The sequence below is a fragment of the Oncorhynchus nerka genome, linkage group LG1 (genome assembly GCF_034236695.1).
Source record: "Oncorhynchus nerka isolate Pitt River linkage group LG1, Oner_Uvic_2.0, whole genome shotgun sequence".
NCBI classification, from domain to species: domain Eukaryota; kingdom Metazoa; phylum Chordata; class Actinopteri; order Salmoniformes; family Salmonidae; genus Oncorhynchus; species Oncorhynchus nerka.
Window position 1 is genome coordinate 12,904,439 of NC_088396.1, and position 22,439 is coordinate 12,926,877.

Sequence of the window (22,439 nt, forward strand, 5' to 3'; positions counted from 1 at the left end):
TCCCAATATGGAGTTGCACATCATTTTGCCCTCAGAACAGCCTCAATTCTTCAGGGCTTGGACTCTACAATGTGTTGAATGCGTTCCACAGGGATGCTGGAGCATATTGACTCCAATGCAGTTGTGTCAAGATGGCTGGATGTCCTTTGGGTGGTGGACCATTCTTGATGTTGAGCCGTGAAAAACCCAACAGCGTTGCAGTTTTTGACACGCTCAAACCGGTTCACCTGGCATCTATTTACATACCAAAGGCACTTACATTTTTGTCTTGCCCATACACCCTCTGAACGGCACACACACAATCCATGTCTCAAGGCTTTAAAAAAATAATAATTCTTTAACCTGTCTCCTCCCCTTCATCTACGCTGATTGAAGTGGATTTAACAAGTGGCATCAATAAGGGATCATAGCTTTCACCTGGATTCATCTGGTCAGTCTACTGTGTCATGGAAAAAGCATGTTTTGTACACTCAGTGTAAGTGATAGTTATAATGACCAAATCTAAAAACAAATCATTGAAAATGAAAGCGTTGCTTACCTTACCTTAATCCACATCCAAATGCTGCTAGAACCAGATGGAGCTTACCTTTTGTACAACAAGAAACGTCATAGCTGATCGCATAACACTCATGGTGACACTGGGAGTTGTTAGGTTAATGTGCAGTAGTAGTTCACCTAGGTAGGTGATGTCCCATTATTCCCTGACATGTTTCTCAAATATGATAGAGACTAACCTCCCGCCACCCTCCAGACAAACATAGTAGTCCAATGACATTAAAATGACCTTGTAGGCCTATAATATAGCATATGGCAGGACATCTGGGCTTTGTAATGTGAAAACAAATACAGGACAAAGCCCAGATGTCCTGCCAACAGAAATGTTTGCAGTTAAGAAAACAAAATATGAAGTAAAGCAATATACAGAGTTGAAAAAGATCATTTTTATTAGATCCGTGCCACACACACTAGTGAAAAATAATGCTCCTACAAAAAAATTCTACTTTTCCTCACAATATTCATAAATAAAATAACTTCAAGTACTCTGACTCAGGTACAAAACACTGCTCAAGATGCCACCAGTAGGCAAAACAGTGGTTATTACCAGGGTTGGGATCAATTCCATTTCAAGTCCAGTCAATTTAGAAAGGAAACCTAATTCTAATTCCAAATTTTCCTCATTGAAGATAATTGGGATTTCAGTGTACTTCCTGATATCGAATGGAATTTAAAAATGGAATTTAACCAGGAATACCCTGGTTATTAAACAAATGTTCCAGTGTCCTTGGGTCTGTGGCAAGGCAAGGCAAATAGAGATAAATGCTTTTATGAAAGGTACTGTGCATCGCGATGCATTCTATACTGATGATAGGATGATGTCAGAAATCGAGGCCCACGAGGGTTGACATTTCATATACTGGCGCGCGCGCGCACACACACACACACACACACACACACACACACACACACACACACACTTGAAGGGATACAAAACCAAAGGATTGAAATAATATCCTCCACAAACTTTTGAGAGGGCAGGCACTACCAAGATTGAGGAGACCACAGTGTTTGCAGAGGATATACGGTACAGGCAATATACATGTATTTATCACTTTTAAGACTGAAATTAAACACTACAATCATTCTAAGGCATAAACAATATCAGGTGTCTTGTAACAGTACTGTATGTACACATCATACATTTTACCATCAAGACTTAATATTAACATTAATGAACAGTATATACACAGATGTGCCATTGTTGCCTCACTGTCTAGGTTATGTTAGCGATGCAAACATACATTGAAACGCAGCATTACAGTATTACCGTCATGAATCTTGTGGCGCCCTGGAGGCACAGAGCAGTGTAAACAATTCATTTTATTTTTTTCTTGGCTTTTGTTTTATGTTCGCAAAACATTCCGTAAGATTTTTTGTTGTTTTAAAGCAGTTTTCTTCCTTTTCTTAGAAAATGAAAACCACTTCCACTGATAAATAATTGGCAAAATGAAATACATTCACTGTAAAATAATATGTACAGTTAGTTGGAAAGCTTTTGTTCCCAGTTACAGCTCTGTTGGTGGTGGATTCTTCTAGGAAATGGTATTGCACTTTAAAAACACCCACCCATTTTGTCTGAAACTCTTTGGGTGCATTTCCTTGCTCTTACACAACTAGTATTGTACATCAGTGAAGTCAATACGTAGCATTACAATTGTAAATGAATGAAGATTCCCTGGTTGCTGACAGAGAGACTTGAACCTTAGGTCTTGAAGACAGTCTTCAGACCAATACTGTCACTCCTGCTTGTGAGTGTAAAGTGGTTACTGCTGGTCCCATACAGTATAGTGAGGATAAAGTAGTACAAACTAGCCTAGTTGGTTTGTTTTAACAGCTCAGTCCATCTCTTCTGAAAAAAACTCCTCATGTTGTGTCCTGCTCGCCCAATGTCCGAATTATCTTCGTTGAACTTTTCACAGTTATCAAAAACCAAGTTGACGTCGATGATAAACGTCTCGAGGTTCAAGTACCTGTAAATTGAGACGCATGGCATTTCAAATTTCTGAGATACAATCCCGCAGGGGAAAACAATGTGAACAAAAGCATGAAAAGGAAAGGAATAATCTTTGCAAATGGCCTAATGTTTACGTATCATACAGGTATCAGATTGAAATGAGACACATTGTATGCAAATTGTTTTTCATGCTAATGGTACGGTACATACTGGCTGTTAACGAGTTTCTCTCGGATAGTGGAGAAGTCCATGGGTTTCCTGATGACTTTCTTGTAGCCGGGGACAGATTTGGGGTTGACAGGGTTCAGGAAGGGCCAGGCATCCTGGTGAACCTCCAGCTCAGCCAGTAGCACCCTGTGGAGTCAACCAAGAGATGACCCTCACATAAACTACAGTATGCATGGGGATGCATCAGACACTGCAGCAGCTAGTGCATGTTAGCGTGAGTGCCAGTCTGTTTGTGCTATCATGCCAACTCCCTGTCACCCGTTGTCATGTTGCGCTTGACAATGACGGCAATTGAGTCGGCAAGAGCACAAACAGAAGTGGGACCAGCGTAAGTGTCGCCCGTGTCACTTCCGGGGTATATAGTATTATAATAAGGCTGAACCCCCAGTCATAATGTACCTGCACAAGTTCAGATCCTTATCGTCGTCTCTGGCCGACGTGGCCGTCTTAGCCTTCTTCCCACAGACAGGACTAGTACTGTCCTGCTTGGACTGGTTTGTGGCTGGGCTCTCCTCTCCTAGGCTCTTCCTCTTTTTGGGCTCTTTGCTCCATTTCTTTGGAGTGCTGTTGCTGGTGCTGGCAGCATCGTCCTCGGAGACCTCTGCGCTGGCTACGGACGATAGCTTCCTGCTCCGTTTTACCTCGGTGCTTCTCTTCCCTCCTCCGGCTGCTCCCGCTCGGCTCTGCTGCTTCTTCTTCTCGGGGGATCGACCGCTCGCCTGAATGACACAAAATATGCTGAGTGGAGGCGTCTTGCATTCCCCGAGGATCACACTTCTCGCTGTGAATTGAATGAATTGGACTTTTGGATTTTGGTGTATTTATTCCCATTTCGTTAAGGAGTTTTGGGGAGTAGGATAAACCCTTGCGATAAGACGTCGCATTTTGAAGGGGGCACCTCGTTTTGAAGTACTTAAACGCCTACGGTAAGTTTAGTTACACTGGAAGCCTGAGGTTGGATAAATTCCTACATTAAGGAGCACCTGTATTTTCTCCGTTCTGTGAATTGTAAGTAGGGCTACCTGCAACTGAAGGCTAAAGTTACTGTACCTTCGATATGCAAGCAGGACAAAACCAGTCACCGTCAGGTATTGTGGTGATCTTGGGTTTATGGCAGTACGTGTGGCAGCCTTTGTCACAGCCATCACAGAGTAAGAGCAGTTCCTCATTATCCCCCTTTCGACACAACTGGCAGTACTGCAGAGTAACACACCAGCATGCACTGTCAAACCGGGTGCTCTCTGAGGAAATGCTTCACATTTAGGGCAACATTTCCCCCTCGCAAAAAACAAAAAACTGTCCTATGAACTAACACATTCTAAATAACACCAGGATTTCCTTAAAATAAAAGACATGTCAAGTTTGACAGGAATAAAAGGACAGGCTGCTGGTAGTACAGAACGCTGTTACTGTAAACAGAGCTGTTGCAGTGTGTGTGGCATGCCTCTTATCTATCACACTAACTATACTGAAAATAAATATGAACGCAACATGTGAAGTGTTGGTACCATGTTTCATGAGCTGAAATAAAAGATCCCAGAAATATTCCCATAACCTCAAAAAGTATATTCCTCTAAACTTTTGTGCACAAATTTGTTAACATCCGTGTTAGTGAGCATTTGAGCCTGTCAAGAAGCTGATAAAACAGCATGAACATTACCCAGATGCACCTTGTGCTGGGGACAATAAAAGGCAACTAAAATGTGCAGTTGTGTCACACATCACAATGCAACAGATATTTCAAGTTGAGGGAGCATGCAATTGACATGTTGACTGCAGGGTTGTCCACCAGAGCGGTTGCCAGAGATTCAATGTTAATTTCTCTACCATAAGCTGCTTCCAACATCGTTTTAGAGAATTTAATTTGGAGGGGGGTCTGAGGTTTGTAATAAAGGTAATAAGGTCTGTAATAAAGCCCTTTTGCTGCGAAAAACAAATTCTATTTGGCTGGGCCTGGCTCCCCAGTGGGTGGGCCAATGCCCTCCCAGGCACACCCATGGCTGTGCCCCTGCACAGTCAGTTGTAATCCATAGATTAGGGCCCAATTAATGTATTTGAAATGACCGATTTCCTTATATGAACTGTAACTCAGCAAAATCTTTGAAACTGCTGCATGTTGCGTTTATATTTATGTTCAGTATAAATCTCTGGTTAAACTTAAGTTCCTCCTGACAAAAAGTTTAAGAAAAATCAGATTATAATTTAATTTACAGTGCAGGTGCCTTTGCGAGAGGAAAATGTAGCTCAAAGCCTTTTAGAGAAGCTCTCGGAGACATTAACAAACAGACAGTCGTACCACTTTCATGATGGATCTCTCCCATGCGATGGACTTCTGGAGCTGTTGGACACAGAGAGCCAGCTGGGCAGCGCTGCGGACCTCGCCCACGGCCTTGCGCCACACCTTCATGCCCGGGGCCAGCCCTTCTTCCCCCCTGAGACAGGAAAAGGCACCATGGTCAAAAAACCAGCCACTCACATCATCACATAGAACAGTCAATGACAAGAATCAAGCTCACCAACCAACAGCAGTGCACAGAAAGCCAGACGAGTACAAGAGTGTTTGGTTAGAGCAGCCAGTTTTAAGAGATACTGTACAAGACTCCACCTGGTGACTGACATGCCTCATAGTTCCATTCAGGAAGTCTGTGTGCAAACTGTCGTAGTGAGACAATGAGCTAACATAGAACCATGATTACCAGTGTTATGCACCATGCAGAGCCACAGTACAGACCGGCTTCCAAAGAGACGGGTACAACCACTTATGAGACATCACAAAGGAACCAAAACCACGACGCACACAGTAGCAACGAGAGAAGAAACAGGCACCGAAGACACCGAAAATAAGGAAATAGGCTCCAGTGAAGCAGAGGGAAACACAAAGTAGTGTTCAAAATGGGAATGTGGATGGACCTACCCTTCACCATCAACATTATGGAATGGTGTGGGAGCAGGGACCGTGACCGTACCCAGCAACTTATCCAGTTTGACCTGAACGGTGGTACTTAAGGGGCTCTTCAGGTACCTTCGCTCGATGTTCCTCTCCAGCTCGGCCAGACGTGTTACGGCTATATCTAGCGGGTTGTTGACGTGCCGCACTAGGCTGTTGTTGCCACTGGCCCTCTCCTTGTCCCCTGCAGGCCGCTCCTCCCCGGCTGGAAGCAGCTTAGCGATGGGCTTGTGTTCATGGTAGACCAGGTCCCCTCGCTCTGACTGGGGCTCCGCATACATCCAACTCTGGGAGGAGATGACAAAAACGACAGTGGTGAAATCAAAATCTTTCGTTTGCGTTGTATGTGGAATACAGTATATTCAGCATAGTCTTTCTTCATTGCCGACTGGCTCCTTCTCCACTACGTACCGCCAGGCTCCAGTATAGATACAGCGCTATAGATGGATACGGAGTAGAAGAGCATTACTCTACCTTGACCTGAAGGCTGGCCGAGGTGACCTTCCTCTCCAGCTCCTCCACCTGCTGCAGCACAGCGATGTCCATCTCCATGGCCTGCTCCTCCACACACCAGCTCTCCACAGTCTCCTCGCTCACCCCGTTCTCCTCCAGCTCAGACTCATCAATCACCACCACTGGAGAGAGGGAGGAATCAACTCACATTTTCCCCCCCACTAAAACTAAGTTTACTACAATTATTATTGTATCTTAGTATGTACTGTGAAGATTGGGAAGGATATTTTCTAACATAGGGAGACAGTGTTTCTCATTGTATGTGCCCAGCTCTGTAGAAGAACTAATAGCTAGAACTTAATGCGTGCAGACGATCTTCAGTTTAGAACAGGGATGGGGAACGTTTATGGGGGTGAGGGCCACAAAAGATCTGAACTCATCATGAGGGCCGTAGTGTGTACTCCCATCCATACGCACACATGCAGTCAGAGTCGACCCTAGTGTTTTGGGGGCCCTAAGTGACATTCTGCGGCCCCCCCTCTTAAGAAATAAATGTTTTACAATACATTTCCTGCAATTCTACACATTTTGCCATGGGGTGTAGAGAAAATGTTGCAGTTTTAAAGCACTTTTGCTGCAGTTCGACACATTTTACCATGTGCGGAGAGAAGATATTTATTTATTCTTTTTTACAACCACATTTCGAAATTGCACCTTGTGTATTCTATTACTCTAACAGTAACTTGAGGGAGTCGTGGGCCATGGCCCGCCAGTTGCCCATCCCTGGTCAGAACATAATTGGCATCAAAGCTACACAATGAATATTCAAAGCTGTCAGACAGCATCATTCAACCACGCCAACGTGGTGTAAATGATGGTAACCCAAAGGACTGGTGGTAAAGACCATGTTAACACTGACTGACATGATGCATCTAAACAATCCACTCTCCCTGCAGTGGGTTGACATTTCCGTGTAACAAGGGGACATTAAGCAGAGGTCATGTTGCCTACCACATCAGTAAAGGTCAGATTTAAAAAGTCACAAGATATATTGGATGTCTATGGATGAGTCTGTAGTGGCACCCTATTTCCTATATAGTGCACTACATTTGACCAGAGCCATATGGGCCCAGTTAATTAGGGACACCACACCGTTCACGATAATTGTTTGCTTCTACAGACAGTGTGGCCGTGGCTTTCTATATAAAGCAGATAGGCATAGAGGCATTCAGTTACCGTTCGATTGAACATTAGAATGGGCAAACAGAGTGACCCAAGCGACTGAGCGTGGTATGATAGTCGGTGCGGATGAGCTATTGCAGCAGACGACCACACCGGGTTCCACTCCTATCAGCTAAAAACGGGCACGTGATCACCCACACTGGACAATTGAGGAGTGGAAAAACATTGTCTGGTCCGACGAATCCCGGTTCCTGTTGCGTCATGCTGATGGCAGAGTCAGGATTTGGCGTAAGCAGCCTGAGTCCATGGCCCCATCCTACCTGGTGTCAACGGTACAGGCTGGTGGCGGTGGTGTAATGGTGTGGGAAATGTTTTCCTTGCATAAGTTACGTCCCTTGATACCAATTGAGCAATGTTTCCATGCCCCAAAGAATTCAGGCTGTTATGGAGGCAGAGGGGTCCGACCCGGTACCATATAAACTGGCCACTATAGGGAATAGAGTTCTATTTCGGACGCAAACGATGTCTTTATTCTATTTTATCGAGCCTGCCGAGGAGATCTAGAGAACAAGGGGATCCACTCACCATCTCTGTTCTTGGCGCAGGCCTGGGCAATGTACTCCATATGTTTCTGGATCTGTTTCTGCAGGGCTTTCTCTCTGATACCTCTGCTGTGCAAGGCCTTGACCAGGCTCCTCAACTCCTCCATGTCTGCCACTCTCCACCAGCCTGACAGCATCTCTACATGAACACACCACCATGTCAGTAAAGGACAAACCAGAATGTGCTGACTAACAGATAAAAGCAGCGGGTGGCTGTTCTATCGGCCATCATTTTCGGTTTATTTCCAGGCAATTTCTTTTCAATAAAAAGGTAGCTAGCTATATATACACACACACACACGTAATAAAATGTGGAAATTCATTGCAGCCACTTCAAATCCTCCTCAGCGCTTGAATGTGTGGTGTCATTCTAGTCTCCCCATCTTTCCTAGCAGCAGTGGGAAGTGTGCCATGCTTACCCTCTGGGATGGGCAGTGGGTCGGGGTAGTCTTGGGTCTTGGCCACCTCCACCACAGCGGGCGGGGCAGAAGGGGGCTTCTCTCCGGCAGGGACTGGCGACTTACTCTTGCTGCTGGAGAGGCTGGATGCTGCCAGGAAGGGGTTGCCATTACCTTCCACATGGTGGTAGGCAGCGCTCAACATGGAGGGTGGAAGAGGACTGGCAGAGAAGGGCAGGGTGGTGCTCATCATGCCACCGGGCCAGCCACAGAATGGCAGACCCATCATATGGACCCCCGACTTCACCTGCTGGGAGGACGGAGGAGGTCATGAAGAAGAATACTCACACAGTGGTGAGCAAGAATGTTATGCAGCAGACCTTAGTTCCCTGACAACTAGCACAAATGCAGCCTATAAACCTATAATAAAGCATCGTAGACTCAGACTGAATTGGCAAAACGTCAAAAGACGACCTGACAGTAGCAATATGTCTTGGTCGTATTCCACACCATGTTAACATCAATCCTAGATGATCAGCGATGGAGATAACATGCACCTACCTGGAGAGCTGATAAAGAGAAGTTATTGATCCCGGTGGTGGGGTTGCTGGGGCTGGCTGAGGTGGTGGCTGGGGGATTAGGGGACAGGGAGGAGGGGGATTTGGGCCTGGTGGTGGAGGAGGACTGGGGGGAGAAGGACGGAGGGGTGGTGGTGGAGGACTCGTCACAGGGGGAGCGGGGCAGCAGGCTGAACCAGTGGCCACTCTTCTCCGTCAGCACCCTTAACAGCTGGTCGTTGGGCTGGAGCTGCTGCTGCTGTAGGGAGCTGGAGGACATCTTCCCTGGGCTGCTGTTGCCACTGAGGTAGGGCGGGCTGAAGAGAGCTGTGGAAGGCTCCGCTTTCACCTCCAGACACAGCGGAGGGGGAGCTGCACAGGGGCTGCTGGGTAGTATAGTCTGAGTGGTGGGGTGGATAGGGAGGACACAGCGGTGGGGACTTTGACGGGACTACAGCTCTGACTGTGGTTGTCCGAATCCGGGGACATCTTGGCCACCTCCAGGAGTTTACTGAGTTTGGAGAAGGAGCCGGGCTTCTGGAGGAAGATGTTGAGGGAGTGTTTGTCTGGCGAGGCCATGTCCCAGTCAGTGCTCCCCTCTAGGCTGGACGCCCCTGGCCTCCCCTCCACCTCTGGCCTCCTTTCCACCTCCTCCACGTGGACCAGCTCTATGCTCCTCAGTCTCTCCCTCTCAAGCTCCTCTGCTCCTGGTAAAGACACTCCTATCAATATCCACAGCATCACAGTAAACCAGATCCCTACATGGTGCATTTACATGGCCATGTGCTTCCTGACTAGACTTAAGCAATCTGAAGGCAGGTCACAGGAAAAAGAAGCTCAACTGTGTTAGCCTGAACTATAATTTCGCAACAGTTAGAAAACAAGCGCGATGCCCGTATCTTATGTCAGTGTTTTGAGTGTTACCTTTGCCAGTCTCCATGCCCTCCACAAAGATGCCCCCACACTGTGGCAACACCCAGTACCGGCGCTTGTAGCGGTCCTGGCCGAACATCATGGAGCGCAACGAGTGGGACGACTCAAACAGCTTCCTTCTGATCTGACTCTGTTGCTAGAGAGAAAAAGCACAAAGTCTATCAAAACGCCTGTTCTGCCCGGAAACTGACCCTCGTAAAAAAAATTAAAAAAACATCCCTCTGATCCCATTGGTTAACAAAATCCCTTTACCTTGGTTAATTTGTCGATCTGTTTCTCCAGCTCCTCTACACTGGCTGTCTGGTCCCCGTCATCCTGGATGATAAGATCACATTCAATCGACTCCAGAGGAGAGGCTGACATTTACAACACACAAACAGTGACTTACGCTGTGTCCCAAACGGTACCCTATTGCCTAACGTAGTGCACGACTATTAACCGGGGCCCATGGGGAATAGGTTGCCATTTCGGACACAGCCATTGTCATTTGGGTCAGCGGATAGGTCCTGTGGAAAGGTGACGGAACCAACCTCGTCCTCGCAGGTTTCCACTTTCTTTCCTTTCTTCCCTCTCTCCTCCTCCTCCTCGTCGTCATCTTCATCCCCCTGGTCCTCGCTATCCTCGTCATCATCCTCGTCCTCCTCGCTGTCTCCTCCTTTCCTCTTGCGCTTGCGCCCGGGGTTGGGTGTACCCAGGGACTGTGTCTCCTCTCCTCCCACACCGCTGTCCCTCTTCCCCGTCTTCTTGGCATGGATGGTCCTCAGCCTGGAACAAGACAACGAGCAGGAGGGTGTGTGAGCCAAATGTTTTCCTAAGCTACTATATTAAAAAAATGTGAAAAGCTTAAAGGACGGAACACATTCAAATCAACATCTATTGAAAATGTTGTCATTATACACTTTACAATTTTTTAAAATTCGATTTAAATTGTTTTTACTCTTCACTGTAGACCATTGTATCCCATTAGTTAATACAGGTCCATTATTGCATGTAAACACGGCCCTCTATTGAGTGCTCCTTCAGATGACGCGGGTACTCACTTGCGAAGCGTGCCCTCGATGACCCACTTGTCCCTTCTCAGGTTGGTCATGTGATCGATGTTCTTGTCGATCTCGCTGTGAAGAAGCACCGATTTCAGTCATGATTAAAATCATGCTAATATTAAATAACTTTCGAAAGTGAGGAGAGGTGAGGTAAGGCTTTGGTTGCAGTTTTACTTGAGCAACAGGGCTGTATTTCAAAGCATTGCAACTTCTGTCACATGCGTTTAACTCCGATACAGGCAGTCACTTGAAAAGAGTTTCAGGTTTGACGCAACACAATGAAACGCTCCATGACAACACAGCTCTTTCTTTTGATATTGGTAGTAGAACATTAAAAATGCAAGTCCCAATGAATAAAACAGGACTGACTACATGCAGCAATACCAGCAAAAATGTAAATGAAAAAGACAGAGCAAAACATGCATCAATCTGTTTAATAACTCTATGCTCTGAATAACATAATCATTTTCATATGGAGCTTGAACAACAAAATCAAGAAATGAGTTCAAGCCTAAAGCACTTCATTTAACTTGTCATTTCATCTTTTGTCTAAATAACAGAACTGATCAGTGTGGTGATCTAGATAGCAGGCCAGACTGCTGTGACTAGCGTTCGGCGTACTCTCACCTGACCACACTCTTACTGCAGGACAGCTCGTTGACAAGGAAGGCCAGGACAGAGGCCTTCTGTGCGGGGGTGTGGGCTTGGAAGGCCTTGGTCTTCAGACTGGCGGTAACCTCCCCCAGCTCGGTCTGCAGCTCGGTCTCGCCACAGTGAGCCTCCATGTAGATCTGTAGCGCCTCCGACACGTTGTCCTGGTTAATGCCCACGTTGGCCAGGTGGTCCCCCAGGGCTGTCTTGGTCTGGGGGGGGGTTGACAGGTTTAGGATAGATATGTAGATATCAGAGAGAGGGATACTGCAGAGATGGTGAGCGGCGGATCGAACCGCTGTACTACCACTACTAGACCTGGCACAGTTAGAGGGTACTACATGCTTCTCTTTTCAGGGAACCATTTTCCCTAAATGTCGACCGAGGCTCCATAATAGGCGACAGTCAGCTGGGTTCCTTGAAGAAATCATGGCAAGCCACATAAAAGCGTGACTAAGCCCTGTAGATTAGCAGAGAGAGAAATTGCTTTGGGAATGAATTCTACATTTGGGGGTTCTAACTGTGGAAGCTGTATTAAGAGCTACAAAAACAGATAAGCCCCTTCATTTAGCCTCACAGAGCCAGAGATATTGATAATGCCCCACTTGTGTGTTCTGATTAGAGTAGGGCTTCTCATCTTTAGTTCTGCAGTGTTGTGAGCCCTCTGAGCTGTGGTTACTGAATACAGCACCGCGTATGAAGACAGATTTTAATATTACTGTACAGCTGCTGCGTGGATGTGCCTTTCAGTGTGTCTGAATGTGCGATAAGAATGCGTGTGTATGCGTCTATGCTGTGATTGCTCTCACCCGGTGTCCTGGGGGCAGTCCTGGGTCACACACCACAGCAGAGAGCATGCGTACCAGCAGGTCCTGGACCTGTCCCATGCTGTCTCCCAGGTTGAGCAGGCCCTCCTGCAGCACACTCAGGTTGGGAATATGGGCATTCACATCAAAGCCCAGCACCTTCCCAAAGCTCCGCAGGAACTGCATCACCATCAGGCAGTCAGAGAAGCTGCTTCCCGGTAGAAACAGGCCGGGAATACGGGATAACTCCGGGAGGAGCTGGGAAAATATTAAAATGACACATACATCTAACTACAGTAGTGTGAATGAAGTGCACCGGTTGTTATTTCAAAATGTCAAAAGTAGTGAAGAGTGCCATTTTACAGAAAATTCTTGAGACAAAACCAACTAGGTGACCTTGTGGTTAGAGGGATATTGGAAGGTTGGGAGTTCAATCCCTGGCCAAGTCATACCAAAGACTGTAAAAATGGGACCTGATGCGTCTCAGCATTAAGGAGATTGGGGGGGGGGGTAAAGGCCCTGTGATGGACTAGTAATCCTGTCCAGGGGGATGTATTTGTACATCAAGCTGCATCACGCTACAGAAACAGGAGATCGTCTCCTGCTCTAGGAGACATTCTGGCTCACACGAGCGAAGGCTTATTCAAGGCTACTGAATAAAGAAAAAAAGGGGGGAGCGTTCAATGCTGCAAATTGCGCTCGACTCTTATGGCGTGAGGTTTAGTGAGAGCCCTATGGAGAGAGAGTGTGTTGACGTGATGTGTGATATACAGTAGAGTAGAAAGTGGATCCTCCTGGAGCTGGTTATCCAGGGGGTTTCAGTGCTCTGTCTGTCTGGTGGAAATCCAGAGGCAGCGCCACCACTCCAAAATCCTCTAGTGAGTGTCATGACACTAGCAGCCACTTGATGGCAGTATTCTAACCTGTCAACTTCGTGTAATCCAATATGGATTATCCCGTAAAGTCATCAGTAAAATGAGGCTTGTAGCAGAGACGTAGCCAGAGACAAAGCCATGCATACATGTATTTTATGCTTTAAAAGCACTGGTGTAATCCATAAGAAGATCATCATACATAATCAAATAACAGACAAATGTGTGATTAAATGTGGGCAACATGAGCAATTTCTGGGTATGATATCAAAGTCTTAATACAAATTCGCCCTCCTGATCTCCCTTTCAACTGGGGAACTAAATGGTGATCGCCTATGTGTAGTGAATACCTTGTGATCTGCTAAGCACATGTCTTCATTTGGCTTCTTCAGCTCCTTGGCAATTTCCAGTTCCAGTCTTCTAAGCTCCAATTTCCGCTCCTTGTTTAACCGTTTCTCATCCTTCTTCTCCTGCTTTAAGCGCTCCCGCTCCTAAAGGTCCAAATTACAGACCAAGTTAACAGTGCATGCTATTGGCACCGTTGCAGACAATCGTGTTAGGGATTATGCCGTTACAATTCAGCCCAACACTAGGCCTTCCCTTGCTTTATAAATTGCCACACTTTCATAGCAGATTTCTTGGGGCCCCGATTCTCGCTTTTATTCACACGCCATATAGTTCAAAAGACGAGTTGAAGGAGGAAATGTGGAGAGGAGGCCGTTAACCATAAGCCTGCTGTAACAACTAGACGGAGAAGTGGTCGAGTTGGGAATCACGCACCTCTGCTTTCTTACGGGCGTCCATGGTCTTCATCAGCATCATGTGCTGCCTCCGCCTCTCCCTCTCCTGACAGAGCACACACACGCACGCACGCGCACACGCGCACACACACACACACACACACACACAGCCTCAACACAGAGGGACACTTCATATAGACATCAAACACAACAGCTTACCATGATGATATGTAGGACACACAGACAACAGTAGGACACACAGACAACAGATATAAGTACGGCCATCGTTGTGAACATTACAGCGGCGGTTTAGAGGGCAATATAACGACAACCAAAAAGCTAAAGAAGGGTAAAGCAATGGGTATGAGGGCGGTATCAACAGAAAGCGTAAGCTTGAAGTTAAGAGTCAGCTTGAATGCGTTTGAGTATGCTGGCAATAAGGAAAGTGCTGGTAATTCTACCATCGCGTCTAAGAACCAAACAGGCAGCAGTGTACTGTAATGTGTTATAAAGTTGCTATGGTTTGTCATTCTTTATTGACTGGTGAGAAGCTAAACAAAATACCTTCTTATGTCAGAATGCAATTAAGATAATGCCGAAAGCAAGTTACCTCTCACAAATACAGTCATGGATTCAATTGGAGATTGAGGCCTTGTAGTAAGGAATTTGTCTGAGGCACGTACTGAGGGCACTCCTGTTCAGTATGACATGGGTTTAAAGCAATGCTATATTGCCTCTCTTTAGCCTACTGTAACCTATGATAAGTAGGTTTGTGTGCAAAGGCAGAACTGAAATATCAAATATGGAACAACAAAACGATGAATGAAAATGGTTTCGTGAGGTTGGTGATTTAAACTGTGTCAACAAGCAGGAGAAAAACCGACGATGGACGGGTCTGTTTGGTCCGGTGGCAAAATGGAAAATTGTAACATACACTACATTGACTTTTACGACTATTTCAAGCATTTCCATTCACTGGAAAACAAAAACACTGGATGTCAAATCTTTAGGACAATGAGAGTGAGTGTGCATGGCTCCCCTTGATGTAAATCTGAAAGAATCAAGAAAGTCTTGACTATTTGCACAGATATCCGTTTTTTTGAGCCAACAGAGCAAGACATACGCTACGCACTTTGCTCCAAAGCCATGCAGAAGAATGCAGTATGACGGCAGCCGGGGCTACACTGTATGCATTGCTATGACAACCATATCACGATGCGGTGGTAGACGTACAAATATAAACATACCCATACCATATCTAGTCTATGCCTCTCCAACTCCTGGGAGAAAGAGTTGGCAAAGTATTACGAAACAGAAATCACAGGCTCATATAAACCAAGTTCATATAAGTAGCCCCCCCCCCAACCCAGGAAGAGTGACAAGCTAGGGTCATCAAAACTGAAATTAACAAAGCGATATGGAGAATTGAACAGTGAACTGTCAAGTAGTTATATGGAAAAAAATGACCCTTTTCTAAAAAGATTCCAGTAGAATTGAAAGTGGAAATGGGCTTTGGGCATCGTGTGGTGCAGGAGAGCGATGCCTACCTGGTGCTTCAAAATGACTGCCTGCTGCCTTCTCATCTCCTTCTCCTTTAAAAGGGGAAAAGATAAACAACATTGAAAATCCAAACATACCCCTCATTTCCATCATCAAAAAAAGAAAAGAAAAAGAAAGCAGCTGACAAACGGATGAGGTTTCTCTGATTTATTCGACAGGAAGTTCAAATCCCTCACTAATCTGATTGACAGACGGGCATAAAAAGCCCAGGCAGGTTGGATCTAATGTGAAATGGAAATGCCATAGCCATTTCTAGACACGCGCAGGAAGCAGAGACAGAATGCACTGTCCTTTATGACACTGATTAACATGGAAAAGGTCTGCTCTGGGTGTCAAGGAGATTTCCCTAAACCCGGAGAAGCAGTCCCTTGGAGGCAATGAGGTGCGAGGAGGAGATTGGGAATCGGGAGGAGAGAGGTTGTATGACTCTAGGCAAACAGTGGGAGGAGGAGTGGGCCACAAATTAATGGTTGATTCTTTTAACAGGACATCTAAACTAACCTTGTTTCGTTTCTCAGCCTCCATTATTTTGGCATTTGCCGCTTCTTCCGTCTTTTTCCTTTTAGTCTGTGCAAAACAGGTCTACAGGTCATGCAACAGAACAACCTCGGCAGCTTCAACACTTCGTGCAACAGCACATGTACTATACGTCGATAGGCAGTACATAAATACAGTAGGCAGACAGAAATACACAGATTAAATCCTTTTGAGCTCGTGTATGATTAGGCATAGCGCTTGTTCCTACCAGAGCCTAATTGGGATTTCCTGTCGGGTAGAAGGGCTATAATGTTTCATTGTTTGATGAACTAAAATCAAGACAATTTTCACAAAAAAACAAACATACAGGGATAGACACATAACATCTAGATTGTTTTGGTTCTACTAACTACACTAACTAACACTATCAAGGCAGTGAGGTAACGATATGTCCAACATAGATAGAAGTGCTCAATTCACAGCAGAAAGGGGATGGTATATTTCCCATGCATCCTAAAATTCTTCCGGAAATTATATTTTACATGAATTTCTTATAATGAATAAAACTAGTCTTACTCACAGCATACACTTGCTGGCAATGTCAAGCATAAAATATTGTAATCATGTGCATTGAGATAATTAATTCCTCCCATTAACACTAAAAAGACAAACTTGTTTTAGTGCTTATAAAATACCAGCAGCAAGTCGGAATAAATTAAGCCAAATTTCATGTAATTACAAGCAGAGAGGAATCCTGTTAAGAGAGACTTGCCAACCGTGTCAACTGAAATTTGATTTAGTAAAGCTAAAATACTTTGGTGCTTCTATTAGCGCCGTGCATGGAAAATAGCCGTTTCTCCTCCTCGTGCTAAACTGTTAGCGACTATTGTCTTATAGATGCCATTTTGTGTTGAATCCCATCACGGTCTGAGGAGATTTTATTATTCAATGGCACTTTGTGAAAATCCAATTAAGCATGTAATAGGAGACATAACTGGAAAAAGTGCAGCCACAAAATTTAGCAAAAGCCATTGGTTGATTTAGAAAACTCCTGCCAACAGCAAAAAGGAATTTTTCTGTAAAAACCGATTTGGACCAACCTCTAGAATCTGCTGCGCTCGGAGCTCCTTCTCCATTTGAATTTGCTGAATGCGCTTGATCTTCTCCTGGTTAAAAGATGGGGAGATCAAATGAATTAAATCTATAGTCATGCATGTTAGAACAGGGGGGCTGTATAAGTCGTTTTATGGAGATTAAGACAGTATAGCATCTTGAAGGTTAGCATCTTCCCTTTAAAGAAGATTTCAAAGTATTTAACTCTGCTTGGGATCTTTTCACCCTGGAAGAAAATACTCCTGAATGTCATGCGTGTTTGAAGCCTTCCGATCAAAAACACCTTGTGAACAGATGCATCCGAAAATGTAGCTTTTGTAAATTACATGACAATGGCAACTCCCTACCTGCTGCTTTAAAATCTTCACTCGCTCCTTCTGTTTCCGCTTCTCCTCAGCAGCCATGATTGCTGAGAGAGCGAGAAAACAGAGATTAGGGTTGTACTGTGTGGGTTATAGTGTACTTGCTGTGTTATGGTAGAGAACAGGATGGCTTTGTCACAAGAGCAGCTTTCACAGAACAACACTAGTGTACTGTACCTTGTTGTTTCCTGGCTTCCTTGGCTGCTCGTGCCATGGCCTGCTGTTCAAGTTTCCTCATCATCTTGATCTGGGCTGCCTGCCGAGCCATCTCTGCAACAAAAGCATTCATAGTCCTATAGGTTACAGAAGCTTTACAGAAACCTCCGTGATTTTTGCAAGAACTGAACCCACCTTGAGCTTCCAGTTTGCGTAGAACTTTGGCGTCAGTAGCGCCTGAGATGTCGGCCTTGCCGACGTTGGGGCGTCGGCCCTTTCTGCGCCTGGACCGGGGGCTCTCGTCACCTGTCCTCTGGTGCTCAGGATTGGGGGGACGCCCGCGCCTCCCCTCCATGGCCAGGATCCGAGGAATCACCTCCTCCTCAGTCAACAAGCTCCACTGCAAACCCTTCGGCAGGAGAGGAGACAGAGGAGAGAGGAGGACAGCCAGTTAGAACCTTCAATATGACAATACTATATACATATATATACATATACACATATACACACACACACTTCTTCCCCTTGCCTAAACAAACCATTTTCAAGCTTCAATTCATCCATCAAGTCATACATCGTGGAGTTCTTCTTACTCAGTTGTTGTTACATGTGCCCTATCTTGCAAACTTGACTGCTGACAAGCAAAACATTTGGGGATTGTATTAACAGTGGACTAAATTAACAGAATACTAAAAGATAGTGTCTGAGTGGACTATTCCTTTATCTAGCTATTACTTTGTGCACTTGGCCTTGATATGACAGAGCAATAGAACGTCCTGTGAATGTAATGTTGACACATGACATACAGTACTTTAGGCTACGGGTGACCCTGCTCTGTGGGTGGAGAGAAAACAGTCAATAGATAGATTAAACAGTCACCTGGGGTCCTTCTCTGGCTTCATAGAAGTCGCCAACCCTTATTTTTGCACTGAAGCTAAAATTATCGCGTGTGATGTCACTTATTCCATTTCTGGACAGATACTACAAAGAAGAACATAAATGAGGCCTTGGTGAGACAGACGATCAGTGTTAAGTTACAGCAACTTCAAATGGTTTTGGATGTAAATTATGTTTCCTGAACAAAATCTGGAGGCAATGAAAAGTGTAAAAAAATAAAATAAACTACTCAATAATGAATATATTATTAAATAACAAATTGTATTTAATAAAATGTATATTTTAAATACTTTAAATTGTATTTGATATGTATTAAATGATACACCTATAAGGATGGATAGAAGAGAGAAAAGACCGGTATAGTAGAGAGGAATTTCGTGACCTGTGAGGGAAGGTCTTACCTTCATGACATCAGGGTACTGCCGGATCTTCTTCCCACACGGGGCGTAGTATGCCACATCTCCCTGCAGACGGCCTGTCTCATTATGTATACGCGTCTCTCTCTGCCACCTAACATGGAGGGAGGTTTCAGTAATCTATGCACCGGAACACACTCACATTCATTGGTTGGAGATGGCAATACAGTGCAGGACCCATAAATCATTGCAATCACGTACAACACCGTCAAGTTTTGTTAGGCAGTAAAAGACGAGACAAGTGCTGTATAAATTGTACTGTATTGTATCTTTGAAAGGTCCATGTTTGGAAACTTGAACAGTTATTTGTTTTGTGCTACCACCTTTTACAGTATATTTTCATTTGACATAATCCTCTGTCGGCCAGAGTTGTGAGACTCTCTTTTCCTTGCTGCCAATCCTTCAGCAGATACCTAGATGTTGTTGAGGTCAACTATCTAAACGAGCCCGCTTTACAGCTGTGCCCTCTGTACAGCATGGCTTGGCAGCCCCATGTGCCCTGTATGACTCCAAAGGTAATCAGACACTACTGAATGGACATCTGCCAAGCAGAACACCACACTTCTCTCAGTGTGTCTGGTCAGATGCCATCTCCTAACAGAAAAGGCCTGGGGAACACGTCCCAAATGGCACCCTACTCCCTACATAGTGCACAGTGGAGGCTGCTGAGATGCCATAATAATGGCTAGAACAGAACAAATGAAATGGCATCAAACCATGTGTTTGATGGATTTGATACCATTCCACTGATGCCGCTCCAGCCATTACCACGAGTCAGTCCTCCCCAAATAAGGTGCCACCAACCTCCTGGGATAGGTCTCTGGTCAAAAGTAGTGGACTATGGGCCCTGGTCAAAAGTAGTGGACTATATAGGGAATAGGGTGCCATCTGGGACGCAGCCTGGGTCTTCTGTAGAGCAGGAGACTGTCACCTCTCTTTCTCCTCAGAACCAGCTGACGAGAAACATCCGTGGGAAATGAAAGACACCCTGATCTGAGTGGGGCAGTGCAGGGTTTAGGAGGCGATGGTGGGGCAGTGCTGGAGCTGCTAATGTTTTGTGTCTGTATTGAGACTGGACGTAGTTAACCCACGACTATCCCTGAACCAGCTCCTCATTTCCTGGCAACTGCCTTACTATCAGGCCTTAGAGGGAGGATGTGGTGTGGTTTTCTATGCTCCCTCTAACCACCATCATGTTGACAATGTCTCATCACTGCTCTGGAAAAAGGAACCTCACTGATTGGGGATCCACTATGATTTGGCTCCTTTGAGACGCGTTTATTTATCACCATCCATGTTGTTCGAGGGATAGAGGAAATCAGTACACCATCATATCATACTAGGGTGGTGTCAAAACTAACTGTGCCACCTACTGTACAGTACATGGTACCAGTGACCGTCAGAGTAGTGTGGATTGTGTTATAGCTTACCCAAACTGTAGAGGTGTCCGCAGCTCCCTCTCATCTGTCACTCTTCTTCTCTTCCCTGATCCTGGGAGAGAGAAGGGATTTATTAGAACGGACAGATCCACTGTGACCTGAGCAAATGCAGAAACCCTGTCGGGTTGCCAGAGGTGCCCTTACTCTAAAATAAGAAAACCCTGCGTCAATTGTTGCCCAGGGAGAAACAGTGTCTCGAAAACTCTACCCACCATACAAGGGGGACTTCAAGAACATTTCAGACTGTTTGGTTCGATTGAATAAAACAAAGAAACATTCCCCATGGAAAAGGCATAGGGTCCTTTTAACCACTGTTGCTTTAAAAAAATGGCACATCAATGCAGGATTACTAATAGCTTGTCAAATTGATCCCCTTATTGTATGGGACACTTAAATGTGCTTTTAGAGGCCATGCAATTCAGTACTCATCTTTGAAACAGAAGCAATTTAGGTAAAAAAAAGTCCATATTAACAAAGGAAATGGAAAGACTAACAGTACAGATAGATAGAAATAAACTGTACCATAGAGGATCAGAAAGACCAAGTATAATATATTATATAAAATAAAGCTAACTGGATGGTATATGGGATATTTTTATTTTGATATTATTCATCCAAATCAGACAGGTTTTTTACATGTACGATACATTGGCGATAATATCAAGACAAGTCCTGGAAACAATAGAACACTATGAACAATCTAGGAAACCAGGCCTGGTATTCATAGCGGACTTTGAAAAGGATTTTGATAAAGTACGACTGGAGTTTATATATAAATGCCTGGAATATTTCAGTTTTGAAATCTCTTAGAAAACTGGTCAAAGTTATGTATAGTAACCCTAGGGGTAAAATAGTACAAATTTGCTACCTCAAGTTTTAAACTGTCAAGAGGAGTAAAACAAGGTTGTCCACTATCGGAATATCTATTTATTATGGCCATAGAAATGTTAGCTGTTAAAATCAGATCCAACAATAGTATCAAGGGGTTAGAGATCCAGGGCTGAAAAACAAAGGTTTCATTGTATGCTGATGATTCATGTTCTTTTAAATCCATCATTTGGATCCCTCCACAGCCTCAGAGGATCTAGATACGTTTTCCTAACCTCTCTGGATTACAACCAAATGATGAGAAGTGTACTTACTATATAATGTATTGGATCACAAAAAAAAGACAACTTTTACATTCCCAATAAAATGGTCTGACAGTGATGTGGACATACTCTGTAGATATATCCCAAAAGAAAGAAATTATCTCACTCCAATAAAAAGGGCCTATTAATATAATAAATATACATTTGGAGGGCAGAAATGATTAAATATTGAAGCATTAGACCTCTCACTAAAGGCGTCAGGGCATACAAAAAGTAATATTTAAATCCGAACTGGTTCTCTAGAAGATTAGTAAGAAAGTCTCACCCCATGTTCAAGAATTTCATTTTTCACTTTATTCAGATTACAACCTCCCACTTTCAGATATTTTAAAGTGAAATCATCTCCAAAATATCTCTATTTTTAAAAACAAGCCACAGAAAGTTGGTTGCCATTTCAGTTTAATCCACCAGAAAAGACAGAACAAATCATTCAACAAATATTGTGGTTAAACTCAATATACTAAATGATTAAAATAAAAAAAACTATTAAAATGTCTGCTCCACCCAAATTTACAACCAACTAACTGCAGCATTACCGCAAAAATGGAAGAGGCAAGAGGAAGGGGGGAAAGGAAGGAACTTGTCTGTCAGCCCTGCGTTAAAGACCAAAATTGGTTAAAGAAAATTGTGATAAATAAAAAGTATAACAGTTTCAGTTGAGGACCAAAAAATTGACAGCTGTGCCATATAGATTACAAAATAGTTGGGAAGAGTTTTCAATGTACCAATTCCAACGGCACATGGTTTATGAACTGATACGCAAAACAATATTGGATTCAAAACCGATGTTTATTTAAATTAAGCAAAATTCTTCAAAACAATAGAATGTTATATACAGTATATGGGGGATATAAACCTTCCCAGCTCTGCAGATTTTGCTGCAAAGAAACCGTCATTAGATCATTTATTTTGGTACTACCCATATGTACAATTGAAGTCGGAAG

At 44.4% G+C, this 22,439-nt stretch overlaps 1 protein-coding gene across 1 annotated transcript in view; it reads right to left on the reverse strand.

Annotated features, from left to right (window-relative positions):
- Positions 1–919: 919 nt before the first annotated feature.
- LOC115142258 (bromodomain adjacent to zinc finger domain protein 2B) overlaps positions 920–22,439 on the reverse strand; it is an 88,876-nt gene continuing 67,356 nt past the window's right edge. The window contains 29 exon segments of the mRNA XM_029682016.2: positions 920–2,528; positions 2,723–2,866; positions 3,140–3,459; positions 3,791–3,937; positions 5,037–5,172; positions 5,655–5,974; positions 6,162–6,322; positions 7,908–8,063; positions 8,344–8,632; positions 8,884–9,302; positions 9,305–9,586; positions 9,804–9,948; positions 10,065–10,127; positions 10,343–10,577; positions 10,853–10,927; positions 11,483–11,718; positions 12,316–12,570; positions 13,535–13,675; positions 13,965–14,030; positions 15,172–15,204; positions 15,472–15,516; positions 15,986–16,051; positions 17,062–17,127; positions 17,422–17,483; positions 17,614–17,706; positions 17,788–18,001; positions 18,472–18,573; positions 18,891–18,999; positions 20,336–20,396. Coding sequence (XP_029537876.2) covers positions 2,372–2,528; positions 2,723–2,866; positions 3,140–3,459; positions 3,791–3,937; positions 5,037–5,172; positions 5,655–5,974; positions 6,162–6,322; positions 7,908–8,063; positions 8,344–8,632; positions 8,884–9,302; positions 9,305–9,586; positions 9,804–9,948; positions 10,065–10,127; positions 10,343–10,577; positions 10,853–10,927; positions 11,483–11,718; positions 12,316–12,570; positions 13,535–13,675; positions 13,965–14,030; positions 15,172–15,204; positions 15,472–15,516; positions 15,986–16,051; positions 17,062–17,127; positions 17,422–17,483; positions 17,614–17,706; positions 17,788–18,001; positions 18,472–18,573; positions 18,891–18,999; positions 20,336–20,396 — 4,598 coding nt within the window. The 3' untranslated portion in view covers positions 920–2,371.